Genomic DNA, 12954 nt, shown 5'->3' with positions numbered 1-12954 from the left:
CTCTACCTTTACAATCAGTGAAATTCCATCTCACATGCCATCTTTTCTCTTAAAGCTTATCCTGAACCCCCAAATCAGTCATATTTCTCTGTGTTGAAATTTCTTGGAAAACATGTTTTTTCTTCAGTAGTCTGAATTCAAACTTAGTGGCTGAGGGGTTTGACTAAGTTATGGGAATTCCACTTTTTAGCCAATTCTAAAATTTCCTCTACAAAGGTAAATTTTTCTTAAAATGTAACTCTTCTCTAATTGTTTTTCTACATAACTAAAGGTAGAAGAGGGAGGGTGTTGTAAGTAGTGTATCACTGTTCTGTTATGCTCCATTAAAGGTTAATGTTTGCTTAACTGCAGTAATATTTGATGATAAATATTAATATGTGAAAACAGAGTAATTCAGTCTGGTCAATTGAATCCAATGGCTCTAAGTAATCTCCTACTTGTTCTCCATTGCATCAGACTTTCTTTTTTCTTCCAGATTTAGGCAAGTATGCATGCAATATGTCTGTAGATAATTCAGTGAAAATTTAAGAAGAAATCCAAAATTTTAACTCAAGTCTAGACCTCTCTACAGAACTCCAGACTAATGCATCTATACACTACTTTACATCTCCTTCTGGATATCTGATAGGCATCTCAAAGTAAATGTACTAAAAACCAATTCTTAATCTTTCTCTCCAAAGTTTACTCCCCCCACAATTGTCTGCCTCTTGGTTAATAGCAACTTCATCTTTCTTTTTGCTCAATCCAAAGAACTTAGAACTTTCCACTACTTCTCTGTGTCTTAGTCTGTATATTAATATCACTGTGCTGGATGATATTCTAGAAAGGGTTTTGTTAATTCTAAATGTATACAAGATAAAATAAAAATCAACTAATTATATAAATTATTAATTCATTTAATAATCTTGTTTATTTTAAATTATTTTATAATCAACATTTACTATATATAAGATGCACTTGTGTCTGTCTAGACATTTAAATATAAAATGTCTGTCTTTGGAACTGAACATTGAAACTCAGACCATACCTAGGGAAGGGCATAGGATTATATGAGCATGCAGTTTTCTTTTGTACTAGTGCTTGTATATGAAGCAAAAGTTTATATTGTAAGTGAATTTGGAAGCAAAATTAAGAATAAAAAATAATCACAATTATTTTGTCTTCTACCTTTGAACCTGTGGTCTCTGAAGCATCACCTAATATTAATCTAAGGGCAATTATGCCACTAGGTACATTATAAGAAGTATTTTTAAATCTAATTTTTTACTTCTGTTTACAAAATGTTTGGTAATTCCAATTACTTTTTATTTTTTTGTCTTTAATTTTTAGTTCCCAGTGTTCCCACAAATATTGCTTTTTCTAATGTTCAGTCAACTAGTGCAACATTGACATGGATGAGACCTGACACTATCTTTGGTTACTTCCAAAATTACAAGATTACCACTCAACTTCGGGCTCAAAAATGCAGAGAATGGGAACCTGAAGAATGTATTGAATTCCAACAAATTCAATACCTCTATGAAGCTGACCTAACTGAAGAGACAGTATATGGATTAAAGAAATTTAGATGGTATAGATTCCAAGTGGCTGCCAGCACCAATGCCGGCTATGGCAATGCCTCAAGTTGGATATCTACACAAACCCTGCCTGGCCGTAAGTTTTGTCCTGTATGTGTATATATATTTTTGCATTCAAGAAAAAGCTCTTTAAATACTTTTTCATAGAAATCACTCAAAGTGTAGGTAAAGATTGCTCTTACTATTTAAATTTTATATTTTAAAACTAACTGCCCTACTTGCTGTGACAACATTATAAACATTAAGTAAATAAAAATTTTTCTATTCTTTCCTTCTGAACATTGTCTATATAGAATTGTGATGGCTTTCATGCAAATTGTATGTGTGTGTGTGTGTATACACACATAAGAGCATATCACACATATATCCATTTGTACATATATATATCATTATATATCATACACTGATTTCTGTTGTAGTCTATATCTATATGGTGATTTCTACTTAATTAAATTGTGTGTAAATCTCTGAACATAAAAATCACTGAGTTAGTACACAAACTAACTCATATAGTAACACATTTACTTTAAACTTAATTGAATATCAATGGGAAATTTACTTTCTGTCATTATTAGGGTTTTTCTCAAATTTACAGAGTTGTGTGAAGGTCCTACCAGTCTTCTATTGCAACAAAGCTTTACCGTCTTCTCGCATGGTCTATTATTAGTCTATACTGATTGATTTCAAGAACCCTTTGTCCATTCCTGCATTTTTCCTTCACATCTGTAGAATATGAAGCCAGGCTTTTCAACCTTTTCAGTGACTATAGGCTTAGACACACACACGCGTGCGCGCGCACACACACACACACACACACACACCACGCACTCAGAGTAGCTCAGACAGATCTGTCTTCCAGCAACTTTTCAGTGTGTGCTTTTCACCTGTATGAAATTCTGAAGCAAAGACTTACCCAGGGTCTGACTCCTGGCTTGAAAATGGAAGAGGGGAAAATACAGAGAAGAAACACAAAATAATCTCTCAAAATTGTTTTTCCATCTACAAATATATTAGGACCTTTACATTCAAATAAACACTCTTTAAAGGCTTTTCCAGAGAAATCACTAAGTGTAGGTAAAGATTGCTCTTGCAACTTTAGCTTAATATTTTAAAACTAACTTGTTACCCTGCTTGTTTAGACAACATTAACCATAATTAAGTAAATATTTCTATTACTTACCTGGAACATTATCTACATATAATTGTGATAGTTTCCATGCAAAACAAATAAGTTGTAAATCAAGTCCTGCAAGCCAGAGCTCTGAGAAATGGCTACACTGTCTTTGAAATGCATTTCCTGCCCCAAGCCCTTCAGAGCAAATTTTAGATCGCCAGGTCACCCATCCCAACACCATCCCACACAAGCCCTCTATAATATGGGGACCTTATGTTACCATCCTTCTATCTTAACCAAGACTTTTGCTATGGTCCATGTTAAATCCAAATCACATTTTCTTTAAAAAAAAAAAAAAATTGGTACCTATTTGTAGAGCAACACACATGCAAACAGATTTGCAGTGATAAATGGATGCTGTTGTAGTTCTTTTATAGACAGTAAAATAAGCTTTGATCTAGAGGCTTTATTTTATAGGTCACTAAATGTGTCTCTTGTTTCTATTTCCCAGAGCACCTGGCATAACGTTTGTATAGTAAATGTCCAATAGATGTTTGTTAATGCAATTCAGTATTTGAGACAGAATCTGGACAAGTCAGCCTTCAACACGATTGTCCAGCCTCTCCTCTTTGTAGCACTTTGGCTTTTGGTTTCTGTAAAATCTGCCCTTCTGGGTTTTTTCCTACCTTTCATCCCCCCTTTTTTTTTAACTCTGAGTTTTAGAGTGCCGAGAGATCTATTCCTGGCCCGTTTATTTATCAACATACAACCCCTAGGAGATCCCCGCCTTGTGCCCTTATCCTGTCCGATGGCTTTTTTTTTTTTTTTTAAATATATCTTTATTGATTTCAGAGAGAGGAAGGGAGAGGGAGAGAGAGAGACAGAAACATCAATGATGAGAGAGTCATTGATCAAGCCCACAACCCGGGCATGTGCCCTGACCGGGAATCGAACCCCGATCGCCTGGATCCTAGGTCGACGCTCAACTGCTGAGCCACGCCCGGCCGGGCCTGTCCGATGGCTTTAAAGTGTACTTATATAGTGATTATTCTCAAATATGTGTTTATTTCCAGCTCTAACTGCTCCTCAGAACTGAGATCAATATATTTACCTGACCAACTGATATCACCAGGCATGTGTGTCCAATATACCTCTCAAAATTAGCATGATCTAAGCCCCAAACCTTCCCGTCCGCCAGTCTTCCCTCCCTCAGTGAAGTGCACCATTACTCATCCGGCTGCAGGGAGTGAAAACCGAGGCAGTGCCCTTTCCCCCTCAGCCCTGCCCCTGCCATGCCGTCTTACCGCATCCCCGCGTTTGCATTGCTACCATATCAGTCCCATCCTCACGACTGCTACTGTATTAACCCTACTGACCTCCTGAGCTTTCAGGCTGATCTTTTTAAACCTAAAGCAGATGATGTCACTCCCCCTTTTAAAAGCCATCCAATGAACTCCCATTGTTGTCAATAAAAGTAAAATTTTTTAACATGATTAACAAGAGCCCTGCATGACCTGGCTCTTACCTATCACTCTAAGCTCATCTAGAACCACTTTCCCACTTACTCTTACCTTCCACTCACTGGACATTTTTTCTGTTGCCTCAACACAATAAACTCCTAGAATTTGGACCTTTGCACTCTCCATTCCTTTTGATTGGAATATTCTTTTACCTTCATCTTCCCATGACCAGCTTTTTTATAGTTCATACCTCTCCCTAAATGATTCCAGATCAGTAAAGCTAGGGATCTTAGATGCTTCAGCCAGTAAGAATAAATAAAATCCTAAGTGCAGATTTGATAGAAAAATGGGACATTGGCTAAATGAATAAACTTTAAAGTCCCAGGGGCAACTGGCAGTTACTTGAAAGGGTCAGACAGGTACCATAATGAAAGAAGCAAGCTGATATAAGGCAATTGGGAGTGGTGGCAACCATGGCAAATTAACAGAGAATGCACCGTCTAAAGGGGCAGCCACCACTCACCTCTGGCCGATAACTCTCCTATAGACAGGCCGTGCTATTAGGAATTCTGATGTTTTCAACAGGGAACTTAGAGTTTTTAAAATGTGAAAACACTAAATTTCTTGTTTGTGACAGTTTTTATTTTAATTTTAAAACATTTAATTGCTCAAACCAAGCACATCAGTAGCCTAGATCTAGCCCGTGGGCAGCTAATTTTTAATCTTTTGTTAAATAGACCTTGCGTCTATTTGTCTGTTGCCGCTAAGGGTTTCCTCCCTGTTCCTTACAAGCATCTCACTTGGGTAGCACCTGCATCAACCTGCTACTCTGAATGAGGAGGCAGACTTCCTGAATGCACCGTCTCTTCAGGCACTCCAGACACTATGAGAGAAAATGTTCAGTTAGCATAACTCAACATATAACATGATCAGTTCAGAATCTGGTAAATGAAACTGGGAAATTGGATTTTTAAAGAATCCCATGTTCTTAATCTGAAAATTTGGGAGTTTTTCCCCTTGACTGCCATTCCTTCCATACAGGTCCCTCCCATTCCTGCCTCCTTTAAGATCTGTGGCCCACTCACTAGAATGTGGCTATTTTCTATTCCCTACTACTCTATTTTGCCCACTCTGATTTAAAGGAATAATGGGAAAATATTTCAAATATTTCACAATCAATGTGAGTTTAAAAAAACCCCACACCCTTATTTTCCTAGCGTTACCAGGATGTCTCTCTTGGTCACTGGTGATTTGTATGTGTGTTTGTTCTTGGTTCAGTACAGAGAGTAATCTTGGTGTCTCCTCACCCCAGTTTCCAGGGCTTCACTTGATGACTAATTTGCAGAGGGCCTTTCTCATGGGGGACCAGGTCATCTTTCTTTTACCTGGTCCTTTTTTTCTCTCTGGGTCTAGAATCTCATTGCCACAGTTTTAATTTACCATCACAGAATATTCGAGCATAAAATGTCTATCTTTACTTAATTAGATTTTCTATGCCACCCCTATCCCTTGTTTCATTTCTTTATCTTTGAGAGATGATTTTCTACTTTGCTGTTTATCAATAAAATAGAAAAAAAAATTTTTTAATTTTCAGAGGATACATGGGCATTTGCCTTTATTCTACTGTGATTAAAAGAGAAAATTGAAGATATTTATATACAGAATGGGGCAAAAGTAGGTTTACAAGTGTTTGTATAGAAAATAATACAATAATTAATAAATAATAATATAAGACTAAACTGTTTTGTGTACTCAAAATTGTAAATCTACTTTTGCCCCACCCTGGATTTCAGAATTTGTAATAATACATATAACTTTTCTTAGTGTTTTCAAACCTACTAGCTTTTCATATATGTGTTCGTATATCAGTGGGAATAGTAAGTTATGTTAATTGTGAAAGTCCGGAGAATGAGTTGGTTGTTCTTTTAGTTTCAGGAATTGAGGAGACATTTTTCTAAACATAATATTTGAATTTTATAATAGTACAGTAAAAAAAAGTTTTATTATATTAGGCCAAGTAGAGATCATCTGATATTACATTTGGTATAAAAGACACTACATATATTATTACAAAATAATATATATGGTGAACTAACATATTGTATAAGAATAAAAGAAATTAGAACAGTCAAGCAACAAAAATCTTGAAAGCAGTAATTGCTTTAAAATTAAAAGTAAGTAATGCTTAGATGTTGATTCTGCAGACCAAACACACGGAAAGTGTAGACATTTTGCAAACATAAAAAATAATCTGGAAGGAGAAAATTAGTAAGTTTTGTATTATCTATCTATCTTTGATTTTTTAAAAATGTTGTTTAGTAATATATGAGAAGATAAAATTATGAAAGTGAACAACTTATTTGAATAATAGAAAAGACAAAGCTACAATATAAATTAGCACAAAATTACTATTTCAGATATGTGTATTTTATGCTAATGACATCCTGTTAGGTCCAAGCTCTTAGCAGAATAGAACCTCTTATCAAAACCTGGAACTTCTTGATAAGGAGCTAGCAATTGATGGCTAGTTTGAAATCAAATTATTCACTTTGAGTAACTTGAATAAAAGACAACTCAGTTTGTATAATAAATATTATTTTTAAATGTTCTACAATGGCTTGTAAAATTAGAAAATATGTTGTATTTACTCCCTGTGAGCTAGTAAAGAAGAAAACCCAAATTAAAGATCCAGGGAGCAGCCCGGCCAGGTGTGGCTCAGCGTCTGAGCGTCCACCTGGGATCCAGGCGATCAGGGTTTGATTCCCGGTCAGGGCACATGCCCGGGTTGTGGGCTCGATCAATGACTCTCTCATCATTGATGTTTCTGTCTCTCTCTCTCCCCCTCTTCTTTCTTCTCTCTGAAATCACTAAAGATATATTTTTAAAAAATATATTTGCTAAATGAATGACTACATGAATAAATACATTAAAAAAAAAAATTATCCAGGCAGCAGAGTTAGAATGCAAGCCGAGAATTAAATTGGGTTACTTTCTGAATCTGATCTACCACTGTACACTAGGGTGAGTAAAGAAAACAATATTCAGCCAACACAAGCTAACATTTCTCTCTCCCACATATTCATCTAGACAATTGAAGCCAAATTGCTATTCTCCTTAAGTCATCTGCGTAATAGCCATAACTCTCTACTTCATGCTGAGTCTATATAGATACAAACAAGCACAAAAATTACAAATGGAGAAATATCTAACTTGAAACATTAAAATCTTGCAGATCATTTTACTAATCTCTTATTTTTCTGATTATCCCCATACTCAAAAGCAATTTGAGTTGTGCTGGGGGAGGACTATAGGCTGGAAAGCTGCTAAGTATCTCTGTGGTACACAGTAGGTACTTACAATGTTGAGGAAATGTACAACTTTAAAAGAGTCTGGGTGTGAAATTAGTACGGAATGAATTGGGACTCTCATAATGTGCGTCTCCTATGGACCACCAGGACTGGAAGACAGCAAGGAAGGAAAATTCCTGGGGTAGCACTTAGGTTGTGAAAACCACAGGATACCGTACTCATGAGGAATTTTAACTACCCAAACATCTGTTAGGTTAAAAAAATTCAACAAAACATGCCTCATCAAAGAAGATTCCAAGGAATGCAACTTTATGATCTAAAAAGAAGAAAAACCAAATAGAGGGCAAAGTATACCTTAACATTTTTTAGAATAAGAAATTGTTAATGAGCTATTCGATTATTTTCTTTGTGGTGTAATGCATTTATCATGTGATGAATGTGGTCATAACAGAAGTAGATATTATCCTTTCTATATAATGATTAGAAGAGATCTTGGCCATAAATAAATAGGAAAAATATAGTCTAAGACATAAAGCAGCTATTTGGTTCGGTGCATTTTTAGAATAGACTCTACCCTGCTGCCATTAGAGGAAATTAATATAATCTAGACATGATGAAATTAGTTAGATGCTGTTGAAAGTCTTCTAAGTTAATTATATGAGAGTCCCAAATGTGTAATTCAAGACAACATGCCCTGACCGGGGAGTTCAGTTAGTTAGATCCCGATATGCCAAGGTTGCAGGCTGGATCCCCGGTCAGGGCGCATACAAGAATCAACCAATGGACGCATAAATAAGTGGGATAACAAATTCATGTTCCTCTCTCTCCCTCTCCTTCTTTCTCTCCCTTTCTCTCTCTCTAAACTAAATAATAAAAAAAAGCAACATCTCTCTTTTCTAGACCTATAGGTTGAAGTTACTTGTACGTCTACTTAGGTTTCCACGGACATCTCAGACCGCATATCGCCGTTGCCCCTTCCCCACCTCAAACCTTTTCCTGTGTGCGCCCTGTCTCGGTGTGTTGTACCATTATTCATCTAACTGCTGAAATGAGCAATCTAGGAATCATTTGTAATTCTTTCTAGCAATCTTCACCCCCAAGTCCATGTCTGAGTCCTGTTGAATTTACTTTCTAAATACTTCTCGAATTCACTTTTTTCTGTTCAGGGTCTCTAAATCCAGACCCTTAAAATTCATCCCCTAGATCATTACAAAAGATATCTAAATGGTCTTTATGTTCCCATTTTATCTACCCCCACTGAACTCAGCTTTTGAATACACCTATATGACCATGCTTTCCCCTCTGCTTAAAATCTTTGGCAGTTTTCTATTTTCTTGTTGTGTAAAAATCATACTTCTTTGTATGCTGCATAAGGTTTTTTATGATTTTGCTTAAATTCCCCATACATGCCTTGTTCTTTCTTCTTTGTGCTCCAGAATCTCTGATTTTTTTTTTTCTCCTGAAGAGCAGCCTTCTATAAATTCCTCTTTCCATTCCATCTCCCAAAACTTGTTTCTAAAGCACTCATCATGTAGTGTCATAATTGTTTATTTCTCTCTCTTTTGTGGAACTCTGAGCCTCTTAAAAGCAGAGGTGACCAGGTGAACATGTCTTATGTGTGTTTCTACCCTCATACATAATATTAAAGACTAAATGAATATGGCATTTGAACTTGAAGAAGACATTTGACTTTAATGTGAAAGTATCCAATGTCAAAATCCATATTGCAAAATAGTTTACACAGATTTTCATCATTTTTTTCACTAACTTATCTTTCAAATATTGCATGGTTATTGTGAAAATTAAAATTTTTCATGTTTGACAAGTTCAGTTCCTTTTATTTCACAAAATGAGTCTATTTTATATTATTAATATTTCTTAATTTTTCCTTTTCATTAACATAAGTATGAATTACTGCTGATAGAAAAGAAATAAGCATGTAGTAAATAGAGAAGGATTTTAAGCAATAAATGAAAATAATAAATGCCTGTTTCAATAGGTTGACATATTAACAGTATCTAAATGATTAACTGAGATAATAAACTTAATGAATTTGTATGGCAAGCTGGGTCATAATAGGTTCATAGCCCATGAAGAAAACAAAGAACAATCTCTAAATTTGGGCTGCTGAGTATGATTACTAAGAGAAGCTATGTGGATAAAATCCTAATTTACAGGACATAATACTAAGCATATCAAGTTAAAGTATTTAATAAAGCATTCAACTATATATTTATTTCAAAAGCCATTGCCGGGTTATTCAGCTCTAAACTTAATGGCACAAAAGTTTTTGCCAGATTGTTAGGCAAGTTTTCCAGAATAAAAATAAAAATAATTTGAAATTCCATTTGCATAAACAAATGGAATATTTTTTTCAACAAAAGCACTAAAAACTAATCAGTTAAAGGACATTTTAAGGATTATCACTATGTAATATTGTTATCTTTTGACAACTGGGAGTAAGAAAGACCTGGAGATATTATACAAGCTTCTAGTAAGTGATCCAACCATCTCCATTCCCAAATAAATTGGATGGGATTTTCCCTAACACACATAACCTTAAACTACACTTTGTTATTTTTCTTCTCTTCTTTATTTTACCCTTAATTTACCTGCATTCAATGAATGGGCAGACAAAATAGCAACATTTACCCTGGCCCTAGCACTCCATGTGGTGATGGCCTTATCTGAATTATTCCAAATTGTTCCTACACAGAGCTTCCAAGTGGAGCTAATGATGTTTTCCTATGTCCTTATGGAGCACCTTGGTCTGTTATCACTCGAGGGACTTTGTGAATGGGAGGGGGAAACCTCTTTTAGTTCATCCAGAATTAAAATAAATGGAAGGTGGGAGGAGACCAGTCTGTGGCGTGTCTGTTGGCTGGATGCACGTTCCCATGTTTATCACCAGCTGCCAAGCCCTCCACCACCACTTCCCCAGCCTTCACAGAGCAGTCACTTAATCCCCCGGCCAGCTTTATTACCAAAAGTTGCAATCATTGGTCACCGAAACTGAAGAGCAATGCCTCTGCTTTTTCAAATGGTATGTCGATGTTGTAAAGCAGCGGTTCTTAAACTTGTACCACAGGCATTTGAATCACCAGGGGGGCTTGTTAAAACAGAGAGTGCTGGAGCCTACCCAGGACTTTGGATTCAGTAAGGCTAGGGTGTGGCCTCAGAACTTGCTTTTCTAAAAACTTCCTAGGTGACATTGTTGCTGCTGATCTGAAGATCACATTTTGATAACCAGTCTTGTAGAAAGTTGTTATATAAACAGGATGCTATTCCAAATATGATGTGATCTGATTCTAAAAATAGTGGTACTATTATTAGAGAAGTTTCAGTCTTACCTGGCATAGCTATTATTGAAAGTGGCAGGATTTTTTTGTATTTTGTATATGTATATATTTTTTGCAGTCCGAAATGAGTCAGAAAACTACTAATTAAGCATCAAAGAAAAAGTCATACAATGAAGTTTATTGCTGTGGATGTCCAGGAATCATCATCAGTACTTTTCAAATAGACTAAACCAGCAGTTTCTTAGGCTTATAGTATTTGCCCTTCGTGATACCATCTTGCTGTTGGGAAATGTAACTATATAATAAAATTAAAATCTTGTCATGCAGTAGGAGGTATTTAATACAACAGTAGTCTTCCATACTGGGCAGTGAAATCACTCAGCCCTAGGGAAACATCTAATACAAGGAAGGACAGTGGACTACCGCAGTATTGTAAGCAGTGGGATATGTCCTGAGCTGTTCTTGGCCTGCAGAAATGTGGTCAATCTAATTGCTGAACTTCTTCAGGGCCCTCGATGCCCTGAATTATATAAAACACAAGGAATACACCCAAATACGCAGCCACATCTTTAGTCCTGAGATTTCTAAAACTCAAAGCAAATTCTCCCAGGCGTGCTGAATCGAAACCAACTCCCAATCCTAGAGGTCACTAATATTTGTATAGCTGAGAGAGAAAAGAGTCCATTTAGTGGTGACAGTAGCTAGAAATCTGGTGGTCCAGTGTACCAAATTCTGAAACTAAAATACCCTGAAGGGTAGGCCCTTTAAATAAACTTTAAACTGAACTTAAATTCAAATAGATGTACAGACACTTTAAATCATTTGTGTACAGAGCTCAAGATTTTCTGTCCTTTGAGTTGCTGTCAAATCATTTATTTATGTTTATTCTTGTAGGAAAGCCACTGTAGCATGGTGCACTAAAAACCATAGAGTATTTTCTACAACGTTTTTCATCATTAAATTAAATTTCCAGGGATCTGCAGAAGGCAAAGTTACTAATAAGTCTTTGAATGTGCTTATTCTGAAAGTGTAGTATTAGACACACCAAAATTTGATGGTTCTTAATCAAAGTGGCCCAGACTTGGGGGCATTCAGACTTTTATATGGACTAGGCAAAATGATGGTCTATCCAGACTCACCTTTCAGCTAACACACTTAGCATGGGGACACAGATGGATGGGAAAGATGACCCTGACCCACGCAAGACCCACATTCCTGTGCAAGGATAGAAGCATGATAATCAGGAAATGATGGTTGTTAGTTACAGAAAATGCATTATTGTGAAAACCAGGGGAAAGTGCTTGTGAGAGGAAGTGATTGGATTATGCGGAATGAGAGAATAGGATAGATCATTCCTGCTGAGTAAATTGCTGTGATTTATAAGAGAAAGGGTATAGTGATATCTTGGCCCATTACTGACTAGATTCATTTCACAAACAATCCTAAATCAGAATGTGACAGTTTATGGGGAGACAAACAAAGTCTCCCAAGGATGCTTATATATTACTCAGCTTTTAAACTGGCATATTTCAACTCCCATACCTTTACTGCCATCAGCTTTCTTTTATTTTGATTGTTAACAGTCATAATTTTGTATTCTCCTTATGTGAATCTAAAAATAATTTACTGTATACATTGTGATAAGAGAGAGAATACTGGATATATTTTATTATGTATTTTGGAATTTTGATAGATTCCAAGAGAAAGTTACCTAAAAGAAACTTGAAATTTTTATATACTTGCAAGAAAACTATAATATTTAAATACTAAAATAATTAGATGCTATTTTATAATAGATGAGCATATGGTATTCTAAATATTTCTCTCAAATTATCTATGAATTAATCAAATCATTTTCATTGTTTTGTACAGATGAAATATATATTGTATATTATATACATATAATATATTCATATATCAGTTTAGTTATGTATGTTTTTGCTTTTATTTTTTTAGTTCAGATTTAAGAGTTCCTATTCCATCATATTCTAATGCTTCAAGTATACAAATTGTATAATACATTTGAAGAGAAAGTTTTCACAAAAGATTCAACAAAGGGAACACTTTTGTAACAAAACCGTCAATTTCATCAAGTTTACAGAAAATGAAAATATTTAGAGTGATTGTTTCCTAAAAAGAAAGAAAGAAACTGGGAAAATTCTAAGAACTGGCATTAAAGCGCAGCTCAGCAAGGGG

At 35.5% G+C, this 12954-nt stretch overlaps 1 protein-coding gene across 1 annotated transcript in view; it reads left to right on the top strand.

Moving 5' to 3' along the window:
* The window catches only part of PTPRQ (protein tyrosine phosphatase receptor type Q), a 238901-nt gene that overhangs the window by 149843 nt on the left and 76104 nt on the right, over nucleotides 1-12954 (top strand). Inside the window, exon 44 of the mRNA XM_081127762.1 lies at nucleotides 1330-1653. Within this exon, the coding sequence (XP_080983888.1) occupies nucleotides 1330-1653 (324 nt within the window). The remainder of the gene's footprint in view (nucleotides 1-1329; nucleotides 1654-12954) is intronic.

This window comes from Miniopterus schreibersii, assembly GCF_964146895.1.
Source record: "Miniopterus schreibersii genome assembly, chromosome: 2".
NCBI lineage: Eukaryota > Metazoa > Chordata > Mammalia > Chiroptera > Miniopteridae > Miniopterus > Miniopterus schreibersii.
Note: the sequence above shows the minus strand (reverse complement) of the source record. Positions and strands in the feature narration are given on the sequence as shown.